The sequence below is a fragment of the Haliotis rubra genome, unplaced genomic scaffold (genome assembly GCF_003918875.1).
Source record: "Haliotis rubra isolate DU_JTF1 unplaced genomic scaffold, ASM391887v1 Scf128, whole genome shotgun sequence".
NCBI classification, from domain to species: Eukaryota; Metazoa; Mollusca; class Gastropoda; order Lepetellida; family Haliotidae; genus Haliotis; species Haliotis rubra.
This window is the reverse complement of record NW_025765203.1, coordinates 1,309,200-1,335,689: the sequence shown is the minus strand read 5'-3', so window position 1 is coordinate 1,335,689 and position 26,490 is coordinate 1,309,200. Positions and strand designations below refer to the sequence as shown.

At 41.4% G+C, this 26,490-nt stretch overlaps 1 protein-coding gene across 1 annotated transcript; it reads right to left on the bottom strand.

The window, feature by feature from the left end:
* Positions 1-995: 995 nt before the first annotated feature.
* On the bottom strand, positions 996-26,490 carry LOC124266807 (remodeling and spacing factor 1-like). Its single transcript, XM_046701612.1, is given in 22 exon segments — positions 996-2,758; positions 2,761-2,989; positions 3,529-3,689; positions 4,584-4,758; positions 5,252-5,483; positions 5,714-5,765; positions 6,095-6,174; positions 7,153-7,257; positions 7,409-7,482; positions 8,345-8,675; positions 9,319-10,046; positions 10,190-10,489; positions 10,551-11,024; positions 11,201-11,311; positions 11,434-11,776; positions 11,836-12,191; positions 13,118-13,191; positions 14,130-14,206; positions 20,896-21,024; positions 21,479-21,571; positions 22,438-22,532; positions 26,346-26,490. Coding segments are annotated over 22 exon segments (6,009 nt in total). The 3' UTR covers positions 996-1,113.

The window sequence follows — 26,490 nt, the reverse complement described above, 5'->3', positions numbered from 1 at the left end:
TGTTCTAAAAAATCAATAAAACATAAAAATTGGTTGCAGCAACTGCATACTGTTGAAGAATCATCATACCATGGGATACCATGGGATTTGCAAAACCAAACTGATGCATAAACAACAGCATTGATGTATATTTTGCATTAAAACAACAATAAATAGATAAACAATATAACACGAGGCGTGTTCATTATAACAGTCAGGGTTCTGTAAAATAACTAAGTTTTGAGGAAAAAGAGTATGCAGTGTTTTCTTGTTTCCATAGTTACAGATTTCACATCTGAGAAGAATATTTAATCATGGGTCAGTGTGCTTTGACAAAAACGTGGACTAAGCGGTTCCGGTGGAATTCCATGAATATCAGGCTGAAAGTTAAAATGACAGTAATGACACAGGAAGGAATACCGTAGTACATGTGCATTACTTTGATGAAGCTGAGGTATATCACTATATTCACAATGAGATCTACTAATTGCTTTGGATGTAACAGAAAGACGGTTTCATTATTCTACATCTGGGTTTTGGTAACTAAATCAAGCAAAAACATATGTCACCAAGCAATGCATTTTGGACCACTGACAATGTTTTCTAAGTTGACCGATACCCTGTTAAATGACTACTGAAAACATGACCAGATATACTTGACAGTCTCAAATTAAATTTCAATACACATTCAACTCAAGCTGATTGACTTCTCAACACAGTCTTGAGTACAGTGGCTTCCTGTTAAAAGTGGATATGAACCAGATACAAAGCCAGTTCACAGAATGATTGTACTTGTTCCAACACTCCACAGTCTAGTCATTAGAATCTAGCATGTCCTTTCTTATATGGCTATGTATGTTGTTTGAAGTATTCATCATTCATAACGTAGTGCACAATATCGGACACATCTTCAAGATCATCTTCCTCGCCTCCTTGCTGTTGTTCTTCCTCTTCTGAGAAATGACGTTCCTCTTCGTATCGCGTTCCTCAGGAAAGCGAGCAGGCTGTTCCTCTGGGTACTGTCTCTCTTCAGGGTACTGGCGATTGTCTCGTAGCAGATTGTCCATCATGAAACCACTACTGCCACTAGACGAAGTTGATGAAGGTGGTGGATGGGGTACCTGTGGACCGGCGTTACTCTGGGAGGTGGGTGGAAGGTGTTGTCTCACTGGAGGGGGTTGATTTGGTGGGAAGGACCCAGGGGGGCCTCCATAATGGGGGTAAGGGCCATAAGTAGGAATACCTCTTGGGGGTGGACCATGAGGGTGAGGTGGGCCGTGATGTTTTTTGTGGGCCATGTGGAATTGGTGGTCCTGGATGAGGGTGCATACCTCTGGGGTGTGGTGGCCCTGGATGGGATGGAATTGGTCCCCCTGACTGGTGTGGACGTGGTGGTCCTCCCCCAGGATGGGGGTGGGGTGATGGTCCTCCTGCAGGATGAGGGTGGGACTGTGGCCCCCCTGTGGGATGAGGGTGGGGAGGTGGTCCTCCTGCTGGGTGGGAGTGGGGAGGTGGTCCTCCTGCTGGATGAGAGTGGGGAGGTGGTCCTCCTGCTGGGTGAGAGTGGGGAGGTGGTCCTCCCGGTGGATGAGAGTGGGAAGGTGGTCCTCCAGGTGGATGGGAATGGGGAGGTGGTCCTCCAGGTGGATGAGAGTGGGGAGGTGGTCCACCATGATGGGGTGGGCCTTGTTGGTACCCTGGGTGAGGTGGCCGAAATGGCATGCCAGGAACTGGGGGTCCCATGTGGTGGGGAAGGGGTGGCCCCTGGGGGTATGGCTGACCTTGTGGAACAGGTGGTGGTCCCATCTTGTGCTGAGGCATTCCATGAGGATGAGGTGGGGTGCCATGAGGTTGATGAGGAGAAGCAATAGGAGCATGGTGTGGAGATAAAGAGGGTGGATGGTGGGGAGATGCACTGGAAGGATGATGAGGGGACGTCCCGTGTGGAGGGGTGCCCTGGGGGTGGGGCGGCGTCCCCTGCGGGTGATGAGGGGACCCATGGGGTGGGGAACTCATTTGTGAGTGGGGAGGAAGACCTTGAGACATTGGACCATACTGAGGATGCATATACTGTTTCTGATGAGCACCATACGGATACTGAAAGTTTCGGGGACCCTGGTGAGGAAACGGTTCACTACCATGAGACCTAAACTTTTCCCCTTCATTTGAGAATCCTGGTGGGGGTACATCTTTATTTGGTTTACCATCCCCAGCAGGGTGGTCATGTCCATTCACCTCCAGTGCACTTTGAGAATCTTTGGAGGCTTCCGACACTGTGTCAATCTTTTCCTGGTCGGACTTTCTACCACTACTTTCCCCATCATTAGTCCTTTCACCATCATCAGTTCTATCATCAGACTCACCATCTGGTTTAGAGTAAGAGGAGAAATCACAGCTATCCTCTCTACCTGCTTTCAGAATATTCTCCATATTCTTCCCTCCACGAACCTTTCGCTTAGTATTCACAACAACTGTTTTTTCTTTTTCTGCATCACTTTCAGACTCTGATGCGAGGAAACTTTTGAAATCAACGTTCGACGCCTTTCTTTGTGGTCGTCGCTGTGACTTCTTTTTCTCTTCCTCTGATGACTCTTCCTCACTCTTTTCATTCTCTGTCTCCTCTTCTTCTTCCTCCTCGCTCTCTTGGCTCTTTCCACTATCTGAAACATCTTTCTCTGATTCAGAACTTCGGTCTTTGATTTTTGGGCGCTTCTTCTTCATTTTCTTCTTCTCAACTGTCTGTGTTTTTTCTTTCTTTGCTTTTCTTCTTCTTCTTCGCGCTATCATCTGATCTGATCACGACGACGCACAGGTTTTCTAGACTTCCTATCAGAATCATCTGAACACAAATCTCTGTCAGATACATCGTCATCAGATTCTGAGTTTGGAGATTCTACCGCTTCCGATTCATCAGAATTGAATTCCTGATAGTTGACCCGTCGTTTTGAAGAGGCTCGTGTTGACCTCCGGTTACTGGCACTGTCATCACTATCGTAGTCATCATCAACCACTGAAAGTTAAATTACATAAGATTATTACTCTGAAATATTTTGATTAATTTCAGTTTTTGTATTATCAAAAGTCTGTTTGTTTAATGCTGCTTTGAATGGTATATAGTTAAACTGCAGCATCTCAGATTGATGTAGGAGGAAAGTCTCTAGTGACAGTCCTTAGACATTCACTGGTCAAACCTAGCAGCATCCATATGGGGTTAACAAATCATGAGACACAATCAGGGTGAACCAGGATTTGAACCCATGATCGTAGGTTTAGATCATGCCGAAGGGACATAACTCTGCACAACCCGAGTGATAAACATTCCATGAAAGTAGCCTGTAAATAAGTGAACACCTGCTAGACAGATCAGTGACTGCCATTATGAGTCAGACCATACTATTCTCAATTTGTTTGGGATCACTTCTTACAACTGAAGTAAACACTGAAAATAACTTTCCTTCTCAATGACAAACTATCACTTGTATTCTGAAAGAGTTATCCCTACCTGTGATCATTGATTTGGTGTCCCAAACAAACATAGAAACTTCTTACCAAAATCATCATCAAAGCGTGACCACTTCCTCCTGATTCCACGTGAGGTGCGTACTCTGGTATGCCTGACACCAAAACGGCCTGTGCGTGGCTGCCAGTCTGACGCCTCGGAATCAACCTCACTTACTGGTTCCTCATAACTCATTTCTGATGCAGAGTCTCTGAAATACAAATATGGTCGGGCTATATATACAGGCTGTATAACCAGAGAGAATCTTCTTATGGAGATGTAGGATATATATTGGGATTAAAACAATGAACAAAGTCTTATTATTGCCCACTTTTCATTTACTCCAAAAGGTGGATTCTCTTTAAGGTGTGTTCTCGAGTGAGTGAGAGTTTAGTTTTATGCCGCACTCAGCAACATTCCAGCTACATGGAAGCGGTCTGTAAATAATCCAGTCTGGACCAGACAATCCAGTGATCAACAGCATGAGCACTGATCTACGCAATTGGGAACCGATGGCATGTGTCAACCAAGCCAGCGAGTCTAACCAACCGATCCCGTTAGTCGCCTCTTACGACAAGCATGGGTTAGTGAAGATCAATTCTAACCTGTATCGTCACAGGTTCTCAAGCTAACAATCTTGAATTAACCTAAACAAGCTTGAGTTATCCTAAGTCAAGTTACCTTTCCCTCAGAAAGGGTAAAAACCTTTCCTTGCAATATATATTCAACCATGTCTTGACCTAATCCATTTGTTGCACTGATTGTGTTTAATGACAGTATCTGGCCTGACTTTGGCACAGCTTTTCAAAGTGTTTTATTGCAAATTTATAAAGAAATAAGCAACTAATTTATAGAACAATCTGCTGCATGAAGGAATCTAATTTAATTTTGAACAGAAATATACATGATACTCCTAATATGAGCATTGATCTACATTATCAAAGTACCATAACTAATTTTTGACCATTAAATCTTCTGTGTCAACCAGCATAAGTATGGGTCTAACCTGAAATCGGTACAGGTTCATACAAGTAATACTGGAAGCACAATTCCACCTTCCAATTCCTTCAGTTAAATCACTGTTAACAACTCATAGGCTACTAACTTGGAAGCCTGGTATTCATCACTCTCATCCCCTTCTTCATCGCTGTCCAGCTGAGTGAGACGGCGCCTCCGACGGGCCTTCTGGCTTTTCTTTTCCCGGTTGACAACAGGCGGAGGACGACCGGTGATGTTGGACATGTCCTTGCCACCTCGGCCTCCCCCTCCGACACTTTCATCTGTACAGGTAAAGGCTTAGTTAATGACAGTCTTCACGTTTCAATACTATCAACATCATATTCATCTCCAAAATCTAAATCCCTACATTCACCAGTCTTCACACAGTACATATCAGAGCAGTGTTGTGTGTAAGTAAAGAAATCATCAATATTGTCACTAACATTCTGCAAGCCTTAAGTACAATATGTGCATTCAATGTTACATCTCACAGCTGGAAAGAATTGAGGCTTGAAGAGTAACCAGTTCTTCAAAGTATGAGCAACCTCTGAGGCCAATATACATAAATTCTGCTGCTGAATCTTCAAATTTTGCCACAAGAGACTGAATTTCTAGCAATGATAAAGTTGCTTGTCCTTACCAAGGTAAAAAATGAAAAATTCAAAGCTTCAGCAACTATAACAGTCTCTTGCAATTGGCTGTGACAAGTATAGCTAGAATAGTTTCAGATGTTTTACTGTTTGTTTTTGATGGAAGGATAACTGGGTACATTACCTGAGTAACTGTCATCTTCATACGATTCCTCCTTGATGTCATCCCCAATAGCACTGTTGATGAGATTGTCATACTCGGTGAACCTGTAGCTCATGGACTGGCGAGATCGGCAGGACCTCTTGGAGTACACTTCATCAGGGACTTCCCTCTCCTCCTTCATGATTCGCTTCGTCATTATCGCTATCATCCTCTCCTCTCGTTCCTTGTGCAGCTGGATGTTGCTCTTCTTGTCCTGTCCAGGTGATTGGAATTAATTACACATCACATAACATGATGAAGATCCTCAATTTGTGCAAAGACCTTACTTTGTCTGAATTAAACACTTCACCTGATTTTTAACACTTATTACAAGAAAAGATCACTAAAGGGAAGCAACTCTGCACTTTCTTCTGTGATCAGCCAGTAGATCCTCAAAAAGCATACACAAGATTCAAAACATAATCACATTGAATGAATACATACCTCTTTTAGAATGTTATCCAGGCTGATACCTACAAAGGCTAGACGTTCTTTTCTGAAAAGTAAACAGCACGTAACACTATATATACACTGCACAGTGTAAATAATGACAGGTATTTGCATGTCACAGGAATTTATTCAATGTTGATTATTGCTCTCTGAAAACCTTCAATTAAATTCTGTTTAACATTGTTTTATGAAGTATTTGAGTCATATCCCAGAATCCTTATCATGGTGCATGGGTATGTATGGCACCGGGAAATCTTAATAAATGCGAGCTTAGGATTCAAACACAAGACCATTTGGATTGGTTTGGTGGTACTATGGACACCTCTAAGTTCAAGGATTATATGAAACTGGATGCTTAAAATCCAAACATCCTACCTCCTGACTAACCGCTCCCTCTTTTTTAAAGAGACATCTAGGTTGAGAAGATTTTCTTGTAGAACCTGCACCAGCATGACCTGTTACAAAAACATTTCATAATTTAGCATGATCACATAAAAACACATGTTGACAAGGAACAGGGATATACATTATTACAGTACATTTCATGCCTCCTGCATTCATATTATTAAATGTCCATATGTAGGGATTGAGTAAAGAGATTGTGGCAGAGAGGTTCAGGCTACTGGCATCAAGTTTAGAACAGAGTGGGATGGGGGTGGACTGACTGACTGACTGAGTTTAGTTTTACGCCGCTTTTAGCAATATTCCAGCAATATCACGGCTGGGGACACCAGAAATGGGCTTAACACATTGTGCCCATGTGGGGAATCGAACCCGGGTCTTCGGCGTGACGAGACAACGCTTTAACCACTAGGCTACCCCACCGCCCCTGGATGGGGGTGGAGATGTTGATGGGATGGGGATGTGGTTGGGGATGTGGAGGTGGATGTGGTTTGGGATGTGGATGTGGATGAGGATGGTGGTTGGGGATGAGGATGTGGATGTGGTTGGGGATGATGATGTGGATGAGGATGTGAATGTGGAAATGGATGGGTGGGGATGTGGATGATGAAGATGTGGATGTGAATGTGGAAATGGATGGGTGGGGATGTGGATGAGGATGAGGATGGGGATCGGGATCTGCATGAGGATGTGGATGGGGTGGGGATGTAGGTGGGGGTAGGGTGGGGATGTGGATGGGGAAGGGATGGGGATGGGGATATGGATACGGATAGGGATGGGTGGATCTCAAACAGAAATACTCCAAACAAATATTTCCAAATGAAAAAATGGACAAAACCATTTAACGTCATTTTGGGCGGCAATTTTGTTTGAGGATTTTGTTGGTCAAACTGAAAGAGTCTTAAAATGTTGATGCCCTTTCCAACATGCATTAATCTTATTGCAATATTAAGATGAAAATCAAACTTTCTGAATCCAAACTGTTTTGTAGACTCTTTCAAAAACAAGAAGCAGTTGTTGGAGTGACTTACATGTTGACAAGGTGGACAGTACCAGTCTCCATCCGGAATGATCATGATCGGTGGTCGGAGACAGGCAGTGTGGTACCCACTGTCACACTTATCACAGAGCAGAATCTGGAAAAAAGGGACAAGAGCCTCTATATAGTTCTAATCACAAATATCTGCAAAATATTGGGCCTGCAAATCAGGACAGGGAATCTGCCAGAAGTCCATAAAACAATACCACAAAGCATGGATTAACCAATGCATCCGAAATTCCACTTACCCATTCAGGATGGTCATATCTTTTGCACTTTGTGCATGGAGTATCATCTGCACCGGGCTGGAAGTTGTCTTTCTCTGGAAACAATCAATACATGCTGTAAGTGGGTGGCATTCTCACCTCACTCTAGCTTTATCAGAATAAACATGGCAGTTCTTCTTTCAAATAGAATGTGGTCCCAATGACAAAATACTGCCGATGTGACTATAAAACTCTTAAGATGAGTGTGTGTGTAAGTGAATATTTTACTTCACAAGGGCAATATCTCTAGGTGAAGAAGAATGTGACTTCAGACATATGTTTGGTGATCATCTAATCAAGTTAAAGAAGGAAATATTCTATTAACTGGGAGTAAATTTGTAGGCCCCTTTAGTAATGAAACCAATCACAAAAAAGGATGTTACATGCAAAACTGCTCATTCATGTCCATTTTCGAGTTACAGGAATCTGATACTGCTTCATATAGCAAGAATTTAGAAACCATGACACTGACTTAAGTTTGCTTAACACTCCATCTTCACATGAGAGACCTTGTCTTTATCAAGACTGCTCAGGAGTTTCACTGAACTGTGATTAACATATTCACAGCTCTTCGTCTTCATACAGACTCTGAACTGACCAATCATCATATCATAAAACACCTTATCAGAACAATAATCATGATAATAGAGAAAAACATATATCTTAATGATCGTCACACAACACAAGTGTTATCAGTGTGTAAATACACTTTATTTTTTAAGTAGGCTCCTTTGTGCCTTGATAGCTGTTCTTTTCATGCCTCTTCCTCCTTTCCGGTTCACTGAATCCCCCTCATTATTACCAAAGCCTTCAACATTAGAATCATCTATATCATGATGACCTTCTTCAACTTCAGGGCTGTTTGTGGTATCTATAAAAGTGTCACTGTCTAAACATAAACTATTTTACTTCGCATACCTGCTCGGGCAATCTGTCTCTGATAGTTCCTGCCCTTGGGAGTTAGGAAGTCTTCGTCATCAGTGTTAAGCTCCTCCTGCTGAAACTCATCTTCACCTGATGGCCCGAACACCAGGTCTTCAGAAGACTCTGACAGGTCATCACTAAATGAATCAGAAGATGGGGGGCGCTTTCGGCGCCGCCCGCCCCTCTTGGGCCCATTTTCACTAGAATCCTCAGCATCAGAAGCCTTCCTTTTTCTTGCTCGACCTCGGCCCTTGCCTTTGCCCTTCTTCTTTCCTGGGCAGTAGTCAGAATCATCACTGCTGGTTTCTGACACTTGTTTCTTTTTCTGGTGATAGATTATATGGAAATAATTTCACAATGTTCAAAATCAGGGTGAAAGTTTTGGGGTGCTGTACGCCTGGTTATTTCTTAATGCATGACTTTGATGCTGGAACCAAAGATAACCTTTTTCTAACTGTGATGCCTCAGACCATGTTACCAATTATACAGTTAGAAGGTTTGTATAAACATGTGCCATCTCTAAACTGATATATTCATGACATATTTTAAATATGCATAAGAGTACTCATTTTTCTCACAAAAGCCAAATGTATAGAAGTACATGTTATCTCAAGCATGCAAGCTCAAAATGCATGAAAAATGTATTACTCAGAAACGTTAAACAACAAAAGCTATTTTGTAATGCCTAATGTAATTAACTCCCAAATGATACAACTAACAAACGCATGTACGCTTTGTGCACTGACATACAATAAAGTGACAGAAGAGTTCACTGCACTACATGGTGTAATAAAAGGATAGGCATTGCACCTTTGAACATGTTGAAAGCATGCAAAAGGCTGTCAATGGATCTGACTGCCAACATGGTCAAACATCAACTAAAGTCACAGTGGTGACATGGACAGGGAATTCAGTCTATACTGAACACAAATATATAAGAAGAAGAAAACTTTGGGTCTAACCCTTACTTGAGATTTGTCTCCATTTGTGACAACAGGATCTGCTGCTGCCCCTCTTCCACCTCTGCCCCGCCCCCTAGCACTACCCCCTCTGGCTGCTCTTCCTCCTCGACCTCTACCTCCTTTCACCTTACTAAGAGGAACATCTTCACTATCACTCTCTGACGAAGACACATTTCCTTTTCGCTTTGTTCTTGACCTTGCAGTACCATGACTTCTGGAAGCACCTCGTTTTGCTTTCTTTCCAGTTGGTTCCCTTGTGCCACGATCAGCTGTTCTTTTCACACCCCTTCCTCCTTTTTGCTTCACTGAATTCTCCTTATTATGATCATACTCTTCAGTATCAGAATCATCATTAGCGCCCTTCAGTTTCCGAGCTGTTTTAGTTTTACCAGGGGTATCCTTAGAATTTTCACTATCCAATGAACCATTTTCTGCTGTCTCAGATTCTTTTGGCACTGTTCTTTTTCTAGCTGATCGCCGTGAAGGTAAGTTCTCCAAGTCTTCATATTTATCTGGCATCTTCCTGGCTCGTCGAGAACTTCTGGTTGGCGTTGGTCGTGGTTTTAGTTCAGGTACACTTTTTTTCTTAGACTCTTCCTTTTTATCTTCCTTAGTGTCTTCATCCTTTTCTGAATCTTCATCCTTCTCATCTTCATCAGAACCCTTTGTATTCTTGGCTTTCCTGGACCCACGTTTGGCTCTAGAAACATTATCTTTGGATGTGACAGTTCTTCCTCATCTTCATCACAGCTTTCCTCCACATCTTTGTCTTTGGAAGGCTTATCTGACTTTCTACTTTGTTTGACAGCCTTTTTACTCTTCCCCTTAACAGTTTCTTTCACATCTGGACAACCATCAACGGTATCACTTCCATTACCTTCCTTATCACTTACAGAACCATCCTTATTATCCTTGTCCTCTTTGGGAGAATCATGTTTACCTTTCTTTGACTTAGCTTTCTTTTTCTTAGCCTTCTTATGACCATCTTTTTCTATATTGTCCTGTGCTTTTGAGCTTACACTACTGGAGTCTGTTTTAGCACATTTCACCGACTTCTTTGAGTCAGACTTTTTGTCACTATCAACACTAGAATCTTTATGCTGTTCTTTTACTTCTGAAGCTAAACTGCCGGAGTTTTTAGTCTGTATGTTTGATTCCTCTTTTTGTGCCTTACTGTCTTTGGAAGATTTGTCACAGTCTTTTGAAATATCACTTTCACCATCCTTTTTTTTCACTACCTGTTTCCTTTTGTTCTACACTTTCTTCTTTGGTCTTGTTTTCTTTGTCATTGTTAGTCGGTAATTTTCCTTTGACTGGTTCTGGTTCTTCTTCTGCTTCTCTTGAGCTGGCTACGTCTTTATGCTTATCTGAAGAATCCTCTTCCTCTTGACAGGTCTTTTCTTTCGCATCTTCTACCTTCTCTTTCGTTTGTTCTATCTTTTCCTTTGCTTCCTCTTTCTTTTCTTTACATTTTTCTTTGTCTTCTACTTTAACCTCCTCCCCTCTTTCAGTTTCCTCTTTATTTCCTTTGTCTTTCTTTCCATTTGTTTCCTCTTTCACATCTTTTGTTTCCTCCTTCCCTTTCTTTTGTTCTGTTTTCTCCTCTTCTTTACTTTTTTCCTCTTTCTTTCCTGTACTTTCGATATTTTCTATTACTTCCACTGTTATTCCCTTGCAAGATATCTTGGTACTATCCTCTGTTTCTGTTTTGGCTTCAGGTATAGATGGATTAGCTAACTTTTCTTTTTGTTTCATACATTTGGTGTCATGAACTTTCGTAGAGTTGGACTCGCTAGACTTTGAACTTGAATCTTTATTCACTTTACTCTCACCAAAGCGCCGTCATTTGCATCCTTTTCTCCAACAGGTTCTTGTGTTTTACTGTTACCTTTGGCTGTTTCTACCTGATTACCTGATTTCTCGGATTTCTGATGACAGTCTTTCTCACATTTTTCTTTTTCTTTCACCTCTCCTGACTTCTTTTGTGAACTACTGCTTTCTGATTCAGATTCTCGTTCAACATTAGAAACCTTATCTTTTCCCTTCTCATTGGATGTAACCATCTCTTTGACGCTTCTGAGGTGGTTTTCTCAACAGTTTTGGCTTCAGAGAGTTTTCCACCTGGAGATTCAATATCATTGTTCTGTCCATCACTTGAAGGTTTACCCTTTTCTTCATCTAACACAACACTACTCGACTTTTCTTCAGACTTGTCACCTTTGTCTTTGGATTGTTTTGTTTTACTTTCTTCTGATTTGTCATCAGATTTTTCTGACTCTTTTTTCTGACTCTTATTTACAGAATCTTGGTCATGTTTATCTAAAGGCATTTTCTTCTGCTCTTTTGACTCCTTGCAATCCTTCTTTGTGTCTGGTGAAGCTGACGGTCCTGTTCCACCTGTGTCATCTACCTTCCTCTCTAGCCTATCTGGTCCATGTTTCTCCTGGGCTTTCTCTTCAGGCTCCTTTTCAGATTTCTCATCCTTCTTTAGTTCCTCCTTCTTTCCCTCTTTCTCCTTCTTTAACTCCTGCTCTCTCTCTCTATCTTGGATTCTTCAGGATCCTTTGATTTGGAATCATCATCTTCTTGTTCTTTCTTAGCTTTTTCAGAGCTTTTACTCTCATCTTCTTTGCTTGATACTGACATCTTCCGAGATTCTGACACTTCTTGTTCCTCCTTCACAGACTTGCTTTCCTTAGCAGACTCCTCCTTGTTTTCTGGCTCTTCTTTTACTTCCTGTTTGATCTGGACATCTTCGACCTTGATCTCACTCTTCTCCAATTTGACCGTGACCTCTGACCCATCCTCATCTTCCTGTTTCAGCTCTTCCTTAACTTCTGCCTCAGGACTGCCTTCTTTGCTGCTCTTTGTAGAAGATGCTGTCAACAAACATGACAAAATTAAACAACTGACCATGGTGGATATGTTTTGAGGAAGTGTATGTGATCAAATATAGGATATGATTGTGACCATAAATCATTACAATTACCAGTATAGTATGCATATGATTTAAAAAACATAAGAAAGAAAATGTGAGATTACTTGACAGACGAATAAGGATAAGTGTCCAAGGAAACAACATCAAATATTTTTTATCACACTAAAGAATTCTCCAGAATGCCTCGAGAAAAATTAAAATCATTGTAAAAGTTGATGTTGTATCACAAACATATAAAATGTAGAATTATTGTAACACAGTATGGTTGGGAGAATTTTGGGGGTAACCTCAGTCAGCAATCTTTCATCTCTGCAACCTGCATGATCAGATGGTCTGAAGTGTGCATATCTATCATAGATGTCTTGAGTTGTGACAGGCCAGACTCTTAAGACTATTTCCCTCGTGGAAGTCCCCCCATTCTCTCTCTCAGTGATCATTATTAAGAGTGTTTTGCAGAATCTTGTAATTAGAACCAACAACGATGCCATCAAGTACATAATCAGGTTAATATAAAAAGGAGTGAGCAAGTAAGTTTGGGTTTACATCGCTTTAGCAATATTCCAGACAAGACAGAGTGCGAGGGAGTGAGTGAGTGAGTGAGTGAGTGAGTGAGGAGAGTGAGTGAGGAGTGAGTGAGGAGTGAGTGGGAGGAGGAGGAGTGGGAGGAGCGAGCAAGCAAGCATTCCAGGAATATCACGGCAGGGGACACCAGAAATGGGCTTCACACATTGAACCCATGTAGGGAATTCAGTGTGACAAGCAAACACTTTAACTAGGCCACCTCACCTTCCCTCCTCCTAAACCTACTACCCCAGAGCCAATCATACAGATGAGACAGAGGATTAACAATAATAAGAAAACACTCACAACTAATATCATCAAACTTTAAGTCCCCATCTTCCTTCAGCTTTGATATCAACTTGGCCAAGTCATCCCGGTTGCTGAAACATAGATGACACCTTCTTTGAAAAGGAAGCAAGAATTACAAGAACAGCACAAAACAAAGAATTCATATCATCAGGACCAGTCATTTTCAGTTACCTACCTGAAACAAATATGTTATGAACAAAATACCTTCATTCAAACTCCTGAAATATCTTTTAAGTTGCTAATTTATGTCAAACAAAATACTAACTAATCAACTATTCAAGAAGATTCAGCTTTTTTAAATACATAAGTTGAATCATAACCAAACTAAGATGAGTCTTGGATGTAATGATCAACAATCTCTCTTTGTTTTCATGCATGTCCCGGTAAAAGACATTAAACTAACTGTGACATCATATTGAAATAATTGTTCAGGCGATTGGATTTTAATACTATTTGTTTTATAATGTCAACCAATCACATTTTCACAAACAGACACACACACACACACACAAATATATATAAAGGTGAGCGGAGTGAGGGAGTTTATTTTTATGCCAATTTTGGGAGTATTCCAGTAATATCATGGCAGAGGGATACCAGAAATGGACTTCACACATTGTACCCATGTGGGGAATCGAACCCGGGTCTTCAGCGTGACGAGCGAATGCTTTAACCACTAGAACCCCCAAACACATGACTGACTGACTGACTGAGTTTGGTTTTACGCCGCTTTTAGCAATATTCCAGCAACATCACGGCAGGGGACACCAGAAATGGGCTTCACACAATGTACCTATGTGGTGATTCGAACCCGGGTCTTCAGCGTGACGAGCCAAAGCTTTAACCACTAGGCTACCCCACAGCCCACCCCAAACACATGAACCAACAAATGAAAACAAAGGATCTTAGTACAGTTGCTTCTTTTGATGAGCAATAAACCATTGGTCTATACTTCAGGGTGAAAAGACACTATCAAGGGATAAAAGAGATGAATTTACGAAGAACTCACCAGCAGACCAACTGCCATGTTTCACTGTCTGCATCATCTTGTTCCTCTCGGTACACCAGAAGATTCTGGTCCTGATCCTACAAAGAAGATGTAAGAGTTTATTTAAATATGTAATTTTTTAAGTAAAATTGATATTTTATACTTATCCTGACTCATGACCTTTTGCTTATCTCCCTTTCCTCTTCGAATGGTAGTGGAACACTTGAATCCCTTGAAGTTCCCGAAGTGGACGTATAAATACACTCACCCACGAGTTACCTCGATTTGCCCTTTCCCGCGCAAACCAGTCATGTGACGTGCCTTACTTGTCACTCTCTCCTGATTTTCTGCCCATGCACTTGGATCTGCTGTGAAATCTCAAGTGTCTTCAACGGGGAGGTTGGGAGGGCTTCTTCGTCATGAGTCAGGATAAGTATAAAATATCAATTTTACTAAAAAATTACATATTTTTCCTTATCCTGACTCATGATCTTTTGCTTATAGAATCCGACGGATAGGTGGTGGGTCAAGCCACTGGATTCAACAGCTGTCCTTAGATACGTCCTGTATCCCCCCCCCCCCCCCCCATGGGAACTGCGAAACGGCATTTCCGTGGTCCTATTTTTCCAACTTCTGTTTTAACTCGGGGGGACCACTGCTTACCTTACTTCAATCTCAGACAAGTTGAATCATGTTGATTCATGTGGCTACAGATAAACTAGTATTCTCCTATTACTAGATATCTTATAACAACCCATAGATTATGATAAGATCTTTATCATAAATGAGTTGCGATCCCTTCACGTACAGGTAAGATCTTTACCCGTACAGGATCTTTAATCACTCATGCTAGCCTGTCTTAGACTGTGCACATGGACTTTCAATCTAGTACTTTTCCTTAGTAAAAGTTATCAACAAGTCAGCGTGATAAAGGGTGAGATTTTCCAACTCAGCGCCTTTGAGGAATCGTTAGTTGCTGTGCTACAACAAGAGGCCCAAATTGGTGAATGCCTGAGACGTCTTCAGTGGCTATGTCTCGGAGGTAGTGGTTGGCAAACACTGTGTCCGACTTCCCAAAAGCAGCCCTCCATAGCTGTCGGTATAGAGCAATTTCTGTGCAGAGCTAGTGTTGACGCCAGTGCTTTGACTTCGTGTGGGTTGGAAGCTCTAGGAGGTTCTAGTACTGCTGCTTTATAGGCTCTCAATATAACGGCTCTCATCCAGAACGATATGGTCGTTCTTGAGACTTCTGCTGAAGTCTCTGTTGATAATGGGATGAATAGGCGTTTGAATTTTCGTCTCCTCGTCTCAGTCTTTTGAAGATATATCTTCAGGGCTCTGACTGGGCACAAGGATAAGTCCTCTATATCCTGTGGACCGAGGACTGTAGACAGCGCTGGTACGTGGAACTGTCTGTCTGGTTGACCAGGTAGCTGGTTCTTGGCAATAAAGTCCCATCTAAGTCCTAGATGAACTGCATTATGTTGCCCTCTGTCGAATGTGGTTCGACCATAGTCCAGCGCATGTATTTCCAATATGCGAGCTGCAGTGGCTAACGCTAGCAGGAACAGAATCTTCTGTGTTTGCAGCTCGATCGTAATCTGATCTAGTGGTTCGCAGACATCACTGGTAAGATGACGCAGAATTACATTTAGATCCCAGGCTGGAGCTCTGAATTTCTTTTGCTGGTCCTCCAGCTTAAAAGATCTCAGCAGAGCAAGTAATTCTGGTACTTTCATCAACTTGATGCCTGTTTTCATGGTAATCACTGTACTGATTGCAGCGAGGTGTGTAGATAGTGTCGAACCCTTCAGATGTCTGGTCTGTCTAAGATGACACAGATATTCCGCCACTTGAGGATGAATGGCTATCATCGCTGTGAAGCCTTTCCGCCTTGCATAAGTCTCAAACTTCAGCCATTTGTCGTCGTGATAGGTTGCAAGTCGATCTGCGTAACGCTAGCGTTACTGCTTTGGCTGCCCTGGCGGAGTATCCTCTTTTCTTCAAGCACGTTTTTATACGGTCCACACGTGTAACTGGAACACTGTTGGGTTTCCGTGGACTTGCTTGGTCCGCGGATGTATTAGCAGGTTCGGCCAATCTGGTAACTTGCTTACTGGGTTTCCGAGATCTTCTATTAGGTCTGGGAACCATGCTCTCACTGGCCAATAGGGCGTGACCAAAGTCAGTTGTAGCGTCTGAGTCTGTTTGATCTTGAACAGTACTTTTGGCAGTAGTATCGGGGGTGGAAAAGCCGTAGCCGCTTAATCCTTCCCCACATTACATGCTCAGTGCATCTGTTGCCCAGGCTTGAGGATCTGGAACTGGCGAGACAAACGTCTGTAGTTGTTTGTTGAACCTCGTGGCAAACAGGTCTATGCAAGGGGATCCTATCTCCCTTATGTTCCGAAACGCTTCTGGATGGAGCATCCATTCCGTAGGTGACGGGTGTTGTGGTCTTGAGAGCGTCTGCCAGTACGTTCTTGGCTCCGGGTATGTGACACGCCTTTATCCAGACGTTTGCTTCCTGCGTGATCTGGAACAACTGGAATGTGAGCTGCAACAGGCTTGGAGACCTTGTGGATCCTTGCTGGTTTATGGAGAATGCCACTGTGGAGTTGTCCGTGTGGATCATCAGCATCTTGTTGTTCAGCAAACTCGACCATAGTTGTAAGGCGTTGATCACTGCTTTCATCTCTAGCAGATTGATGTGAAGCTGTTGTTCCGTTTTGGACCACTTTCCCAAAGCCACTTGATCGTTGAGATGCGCACCCCATCCTTGCATCGAGGCATCTGCGTAGAGGTGTGTGTCGAAGGCTGGCTATTGTAAATAGGTCCCTTCGCAAACGTTCGACCTGTGTGTCCACCACAGTAGATACCTCTTGAGGTTTTCCGGCAGCAAGATAGGGTTGACGCTGTCTAGATGTTTTATCAGGAACCGTTGCAGCGGTCTTAGTTGTAACCTTCCTATGCGCGTCAAGTCCTGCGCCGAGGTTAGCAGACCGAGTAGCACTTGCCATGTTCGTAGTGTTAACGGAGAGATGACTGTTTGTTGAATCATGGCTTATATCTTGACCCAATGATCTTCTGGGATCACAATTCAATCCTGTATTGTGATCATTCTTATTCCCAGCAATTGAAGATCTTGATTGATTCTAACTCCAATTTCCATCAGGTTCACTAGCCATCCTAGTTGCGTGAGCAACTTAATTGAGAAGTTCATCTGCTCTCTGAGTTGATTGGCACTTTGAAGAACCTGTATGCCGTCCTCCGGATAACCGGCACTGCGTAGATCTCGATGTTGTAAATAGGTGCCGATAGGCTTGGTTATTCGTATGAATAATCATAGAGCCTACGATATTCCAATCGATAGGACGTTCCATTGGAAGTGCTAACCTCTGATTGCAGTGATGATACATCATTCTTCCCCTTATATACGCAGGTGATCTGTGTTGACATTGAAGCGTTGTCTATTTATAGCAAGGCTGGCTCCAATGTAGCATCACAGGGGACATGTACTCATACCGACTTCTATCAGCGACAACTTCCAAAATAAACATTGTTTATCCTGCTGTCAAGGCTAGACATCTATTAGATTTCAATGATGATAACAGGCCGTAGTTGTATACTGTTTCCAAGGCTGCCGATGAAGTATTCCCCCGTACAACGGGTTTGTTTACAATGAGAAAACATGCTGGAGCCTGCTCTGTCATTGGGAGGCATTGTCTGACGTGGACCAATCAGCTTCAAGCATGACGTCACCAGTGTTGTAGCCAGTTGGCCTCCATAAAATCTGTGAGTAAAAGCGCGCGTAATCCTACGCCGCTCATATAAGTCTCCTGACTAAGGGTTGCTCCAAGTGTAAATCTTGTTTAGTGATATGAATCACTTATTCCGAGCATGACAAAGGAGGCTGTCGAGACGTATGTCTGTATGGATCTAGTTGATAGGATATAATTCCTAATCCCCACGCTGAGTGACGAGTGTTAATACAATCATCTGTACGTCCGTTCAAGTATACTTGAAGGCGATGTTAACCTTAAGCCCTTTCCAAAGGTCGCCTCTTGGATCTAGTTGATAGGTTCCTAATCCCCACGCTGAGTGACGAAAGTGTTAATATCATCTGCACGTCCGCTCAAGATATCAGCTTCATAAGTCGATATCATATTGGATAGTCAGCTTCATAAGTGATATCATATTGGAGTCGAAGTCATCAGCGTATATGCAGTACGTCTCTGTTGGGTTGGAGTGAGTGAACGACAATATCCGCAGGCCATCTGCTACCCGGTATAAGACCTCATCCGTTTCCATCATTGCTTCGTTTATTCAGCCGTATGGTAATAGAGTCGACGTCAACATCCTGTCTGTTGATGTAAGGGTTTGTTAACCCTGTAGATGTCTATGTTGCTGTTATCTGCCTGTAGATCTGAGAGTTCTCGAACCTTGTAGATGTCTGTAGCTTTCTCAAAGCTGTGCATAAGTTAGAAGGTACCTTGGATATAGGTTCAATCGGAGGGATTGTGACGGAATCGAAGTCATTGTTGCGCATCATATAAGTGTAGACTTCATCTTTATCCGTAGAAGGAGACTCCAAGTTCAACCCGTTAGCAATCCATGCTGTAACTTCTGAGTCTGGGAAGACGAAATCCGTTTGCAAGTCCGAAGTTACCTGATTATGAGAGCTATGTCTTGACGATTCATCCATCTGCGAACCTGTTTCCCTTCGCGAACCCTCATCCTGCCTTCGCGAACCTGTATCTGAGGATTCCTCCTATGCGAACGTCTATCTTGAGAGTGTTCTGTCCGTGAACCTCTATCTGTGGATACATCTCTTCGCGAACCTCTGTGAGGTGAGCTATCCCTTCGCGAACGTCTGGCTTGAGGTGAGTAGCTTCGCGAACGTCTGTGCGAGATAAGAGATCTCGACCTAGAGCGGCTAGGTGTAGGAGCAGGATCCTTCGATGTTCGCGAATGCTGAGGGTTCGCGAACGTAGATTGTGTGTCATCTCTTCTATCCTCCAAGATGACAGAGTTGGGCGACTGTGGAGACCTTCGCGAACATAGCCTTCAGGTGTAGATCTGAAAGGAGTAGATTCGCGCAGGCCTGGGGGTTTGCGCACGGTGTCGGTAGATGAGAGGCTTTTCCTAGCCTTCGATTCCTCCTGGAATCTACGTTCCCTCATGGCCATCATCTGGTTGGTGAATTCTGTCATAAATTCCCCTGGGTCGAAGTTCTGCATAGGTTGACGCTGCTGCGGTGTAAATGAAGCGTTCGCGAACGCTGATGAGTAATGTGCCTCAACTTCACTCCAAGAAGTAAGAGGTAGTACATCAACAGCTGTCCTGCTGTGACTGTAGTAGGGGACGATCTCCTAGTAGTAGAGGTCTACAGAGTCGCTGATCTCATAGATACTTCAGGTAGAAGTAATGGGGGTTCGTCAAAAACGTCTAGTTCGTGAGGAGGTACAATCTCTTCGTTGAAGGATTTCTGGTGCGTAGATGACCTAGCACGCGAAGATTTGCCCTCCGATCTGGTAACAGCTGACTTCTTCTGCGTTGTAGAAGAGGATGACGTCTTTTTCTTAGTCTGAGACGGAGTCGACTGAGATGTAGACGATCTCTTCCTGGCCCCCTTACCAGCAGACTGCCCCTGTAACGTACTAAACATAACACCAGTATTATGAACATCGGCCGTTGCAAGCAACAAATGGTTTGAAGGCTGATCTGCAGTTTTATAAATCGTGACTTGAGATGACTTTCTCACCCGATCCATGGCACGTCTATAATTATAAGACAATATTGATTAAATTGATAAATCAATATAATAAGTACAGCGCAAGCTGGAGGAACATGGATTTATGCATGAAGGACATTGGGGGTGAGGATCAGCCACGGATAACCTATGCCTGCAATCACTGCAAGATTTCATAAAATGTAAACAAAGTTACATAACAATGAAAACACAACTCAAATGTAATTAATTTTTCCAAATACTACATAAGTAGTTATAGTCAAATCCATCTACATCGTAATTTTGAAGAATAGAATCTAAATATAAAAGGATATAATGCCGTATACGGGACTCCAGTGCTCGCCCAACCATCCGCTTGGCGAAAAGGGAGAGAGTGACAAGTAAGGCATGTCACATGACTGGTTTGCGCGGGAAAGGGCAAAGGGGGGTAACTCGTGGGTGGGTGTATTTATACATCCGCTTCAGGAACTTCAAGGGATTCAAGTGTTCCACTACCATTCGAAGAGGAAAGGGAGATAAGCAAAAGATCATGAGTCAAGATAAGGAAAAATACATGTAGTGCAATATGATTGCGGTCTGTAAATAATCAAGTCTGGGTCAGACAATCAAGTGATTGACATCATAAGCATCGGTCTACACTATTGGGACACCATGACATGCATCAACCAACTCAGTGAGACTGACCACCCTGTCATAATCGAGTCTGGGACAGACAATCCAGTGATTGACGTCATGAGCATTGGTCTACACTATTGGGATACCATGACATGCATCAACCAACTCAGTGAGACTGACCACCCTGTCATAATCGAGTCTGGGACAGACAATCCAGTGATTGACGTCATAGCATCGGTCTACACTATTGGGACACCATGACATGCATCGACCAACTCAGTGAGACTGACCACCCTGTCCCTTTAGTCGCCTCTTACGACAATCATATTTAGAACATAGACATGATGTAGATTCAACATAAACACAACCTGTATGGATCTTGGCTTGACTACAGTTTGGAAAATGACATGGTCTACTTACCAGAAGGTACCAGTAAGCCAAGCCGTTCTTGTCCCGCCCCACTGGCTGGAAACGCATTTCCTCAGCTTTCCGCTCATTGACCTTTTCTTTGAATTTCGTATTATAATCGAACTGGCCCTCAAGCAGATTCTGAGACAAAAACATAAAACAATATGCATATTATTGGCTATTAAGTGTGTTTCAGTATCACAAATGTCCTGATATGAACGTAAATTTCATTCTGCTTGCCTTTGGAGAGGGTAAATTATCTTTATCTTATAATGAATTTCCTTATCGTTAGTAAAGGAGACAATATGGTATCTCTTCTAAGCATTTTGGGAATGTGAGTCAATATTGGTAGTTGTTTTTAAGAAAGAAGGCGTAACCTTGATGTACTGAGGCCCCCAAAAAGTCATTTCTAGGTGACTTCATACACAAACTTATTGGATAGTGATTCCAAGTTCACAAACCAATTTCAACATGTTCATCATCCCTTGTCATGTTTATCTACAACATTCACAAACCCTCAGACACAATTTCAATAGGCGCATTACTTTAAGTTTTGAAAAAGCAAGATTACAAAGAATGCTGTACTAGTTCTCACCTTTAAAATCCTTAGTTTTGTAGAAACTTTGGCCAATCGGTAACCGATTCTCTCAATTTCCCATGCGTCCACATCAGAGAAGTTGTGACAAAACTAGGAAAATAGACATGATAGATACAGTGAGTGAGTGTTTTTAGTTCTACACCGCTTTCAGTAATAATCCAGCAATATCACAGCAGGGGACACCAGAAATGGGCTTCAAACACTGTATCCATGTTGGGAATCGAACCCAGGTCTTCAGTGTGACGAGCTCACTCTTTAACCATTAGGCTACCCGAGCACCCCTGATAGATACAGAGTACTGCAAGAGAGGCCCAGGTGTTCTTCCTCATAAAAACATATGTCTCCCTCTCCATTTTGGGATACATTAGTCCAAATTGTTTACATGGAAACACAAAAACAATAACTGGAATTATGGAACTATATTTTAACAGGACAGCCAAGTCTGTGCAGAATCCAGTCAAAATCAAGCAATCAAATCAACAGGTTAAGATTCATTTGCCCTGTTCACAGATTAAAATAAACTGCAGGTCATAAGGACCTGTTGAAATTTAGAACTACATGTATTAGCCCGAGAACAAATCTGTTGGCCTCAGGCCTACGTGCCGATGTCTATTTCACATACTGATAATACATGACTTTAAACACATACTAATAACAATCGCTGCCTATTATGACACACACTGTAGAACAAGTTTGGATTAAACAAATGACAACGATGTCTTCTCAGCTACATGAAATATGATGGATTCAAATATTCCACGTAAAAACAAAACCAATAAGTATCATGAAACACATCAGTCATCAAAATAGAATTGTCCATGGATAATAGAAATTTTATGCCATTGTGTTTAGATTTAGGGACTACCTAGAACTTCCACTCTAAACATGAGGGTTATGACAAAGATTCCTTGACTGATGGAAACAATCTGTACAATGACATGATAGTACTACCATACCTTGACAAGTTGCCTTTCTAATCTCTCAGCAGTCACACTTGTCTTGCCAATTCTCCTCAGCAGGAATATATGTAGATCAGTTAATACCTTATCAACTGAAATAAATAGACATACATCTGTACTCATTACAACATAACACTAACAGAAACACAGAACTTACTCAAAATACAGATAACATCTTCTAACCAGGAATGTGTGAGGCTGTGCTTCATTTATCACAAGCAGTATAACAAATTAAGCCTGGCTAAAATAACTGATAATTGCAAATACTGCAGATTTGAAGAATTTATCAATGTCAAAATTGTGTCTTCTATAATATCTTGTATATATATTGTGATGAAATATTGTTTGAATTTTGAAGTTGTCCTCTATTCATGAGCTGCTTCTTGATTTAGTTCAGAATGCTGTTTTTGTCAGTAATCCATGCATAAATGGGTCACCACTCACCGATGACATGCAATACATTGAAGTTGTCTATTTCATTTTTACTCAAATTTCATCTCTGATATTTATCAATAATCAATTCATATCTAGCTAACAATTATCAATCTCTATGATCCATACTGAAAGCTAGCAGTACTATAAACAGTCAGAGACATAACGTGTACACGAGACGTCCTATCGTGTACACTAAGGCTGTAAAGATTCACTCGCATATTCAGTGAATCGAACCGTAGCCCTTCGTGAATTCAATTCGTTATTCGTGGTCATCAGAACCGAATATTCATGAATATTTACAATTTTTAAGGGAGTGTGTTTTACTTGAACCCTTATGTCCTTTTTCAAAATGAGATATGCAAGAATGCATTATGTACTAGCCTTGTAGTAGCGCAAGTCATGTTAGTTTGCCAAAGCCGCACTTGGTACTGTCATCTATAACTATTACATACCAAATTTGAGTGTCATGAGATGACTGGTTATTGCTGTGACAAATTAACACTTTCAACATGGGCATTCAATATTGTGCATCAGTCACTTAACTACAATATTGTATTCGTGAATAATTATTCGTATTCGGTACCCAATATTCGTGATACGTATCATATTCGCAACATAGTGTATTCGTTACAGCCCTAGTGTACACGAGACGTCCTATCTTGTACGCGAGATGGGTGCGTTAGGCGGTACTAACTGAAGCGCTTCACCCTAATTAATTCAAACACAGTGGAACCAACTCGACTGGGTGCCAACATGGCACGGGGTGATTAAAGCGTCCCGTAAAATCACCAAGCGTGGCAATTACTTGACAGTTGTGAATAAACAGGTTTCCCGATCTCGGATTTCACGTGTTCATCATTTGCTCTTAAGAGATTACCATGGATGAACCATATATTCTGCAAGTTGTAAAGTTGATTATTTATTTCTGTCTAACATTAGTTTGATCACTGTGAAAAGCATTGGGAGAAAAGTAGATCTGTTTCAACCCAATGGCACACCTATGTGCGTTCGTATACATGAAACACTACTTACACAAGGTAAATCTTCATTGAATAAGCTTCAGAAAATATTAAAATCATGTTTCTGTGAAATTGGCACATAGGTGCATTGTTTTTACATTGGTAGAAGTGACCCCCTCTCTTAGTCATCTTTTCCAATGATTATACTTTCACCAAATAATAATGTCCGTATATAAATGTTATTCATAATTTTGTATCAATCTATTACATCCTCTTTGTTGCAACAAAAACATGTTTTGAAACGCAAGAAAAATATTCCCATATATCTTATGTATGCTTCCGACAGTCCAAGTCACACGACGGATGTTTTGACTGAACAATTTAGTCAGGTATCAGTTACCTCCCATTAATGACTTTCTTCCCCAGTCACTTCTACGCGAGACGGTTTGCGCAGTTTTGAAGAAAGTAAACGTGTCAACACAATAACGAACAGGTGTGAGTTTCGTGTGCCTCGAAATCTGCATATATATTTTGATTTGACGATGAATGAGCTTTCAGAAATACTAAATGTAAGTTTCTGAAAAATATGCACATAGGTGAAATTTGCTGTTAAATATCATCACAATTTGCTTAAATTTTGCACATTTTACATTTTCATTCATGTCATTCAATAACTTGAACATCTATCAATGACTGTAGCAAAGTTTGTTTAATTATTTTCAGAAATAACACTTGTAGACGCGTTTTTGTGTGACATGCAGAATTTCCCTGTCTGTGATCAGGCAGTCACGTGAATGAGTAACCCCCCCTCTCAGGTAGTCACTTGTACGTGTAACGGGGGACCATCTTGCGTACACGTTACGTCCTCTACTGATGAGTAATATAAGGACATTTGTAACATTGTCTATATGTGAAATATTTTATTAATAAAAGAGGCAGTAAACAAGGTGAAGCAACACATTTCTGGTGATTTGTACAGCAGTTAGCATCATAGTAATGAAGGTGTCTAACATTTGTTTAATGTAAAACTCATTCTTGATGTAAAACACTAACACAAGTTGATAAATGTTTATGTTCTTATGTCTAAGATATTAGACTATCTTGTAGCATGCTGTATTGCATTTTAAAAAGCTTCAGTCTACAAAACACTGTATAAAAAGTAAGTTTGCAAACCTGAGAAGTCTTAATTTAGGGGAGGATAAATAGAATTTCCTCTACAACCATTGATATCAATAGGTATATGACAACATTGTAGCATATAATTATTGAGGACTGATTAAATTAAAACTTCTAACCCTACGTAAATATTACAAATTATTACAAACAGCTTTCAACAATGTATCAAATTGACAGTAAAATTATCTTACAATACAGAGTAACTGCTGATAAACAAGATAGGATTAGTTTGGCTTGTCCTCCGTAATTTAGCTTGTACAGAAGTCTGAGGTGTCAAGTCAACTGTCATTAACTTAAGTATGAGCTCTTTTGAGTAATGTTTATTGTGGAAGCTAAATGTGTGATAAATCAACATGTATCGCATCTATTTCACTGTAGATTGATACTCACTATAGTATAGTATAATTTAAATAGTAGTCCAGAGGATCTACAGAAACCTTATTTAACTAGTCCTCAGAGTCAATTGCTAGCACTGCTTGAATGAAGCAAATAATATCCACTGTTCAATTACAATTTGTGGTAAAATTGAAGCACTGAGTACTGGTTCAGAATTATAATCGTCAAATGCTACAAGACAATAGAGATTGCCATCACTGAATCTTTGCTTATCTCAAACCCTTATCTCTTCTGAACACCCTCATCCTCAGAAACTAACATCTGATCTCATCTCAAGCAATCAAAATCCATCTATATACAGAGTTACATGCCCCTGGATTAAACAACTCTGCATATGGATTTGTCAGAATGTTGCAAGGACACAATTTAATGTGAGGTTGTAATGTCTGAAATGCACCTTGTACATACACCAAACATCCAGAACCTAACACAAAGTATTTAGCCTGTAGGCCCAACGTTGACTGCAGAGTGGAGAACCATACCTGGAATTTAAACAAAACACAAGACCTAGGACTCCAATGTCTCTGTGTCAAACAAGCCACATCAATAGTATAAGACTATAAGTAAATTGCATTGAATGCATACTTTTAACATAATACTGATATATGAGCTCAGAATACATACGTCTTATAACTGAACTCATCGAATGCACCTTTGCTTCTCACAAATCCCATCACATGTTGTCTTGAGTATGACTCAAATTATGACAGTGCTAGTTAAACAACAGAACTAGAACCAGACATTCGCACCATCAGACATGATTCGTATACTATGCTGCAGTCTTTCTTTAATGCACTATAACGTCACATTCTCCTGAGTGAAAACATTCAATATTTGTTGGTGATTCTGGAAAGCGTCTTTGGTCCTGAGATGTCTGATTACAATTTGGGATGCTCATAAATAAAGTTTGCTGTGCGATATGCAAATGAAGTTTCTTACCAGTTTTGTTGTCTTCGATAAAATTTTGAAGATCTGTAAAAGAAATTTCTGGCAACCCCAAAGCTTCGCTATGCTTGTCCAGAAACGAGCAAATCACAGCAAAGTTGGGGTCATTGTGGCAAACGCTATCTACAGCGGTCGCCAT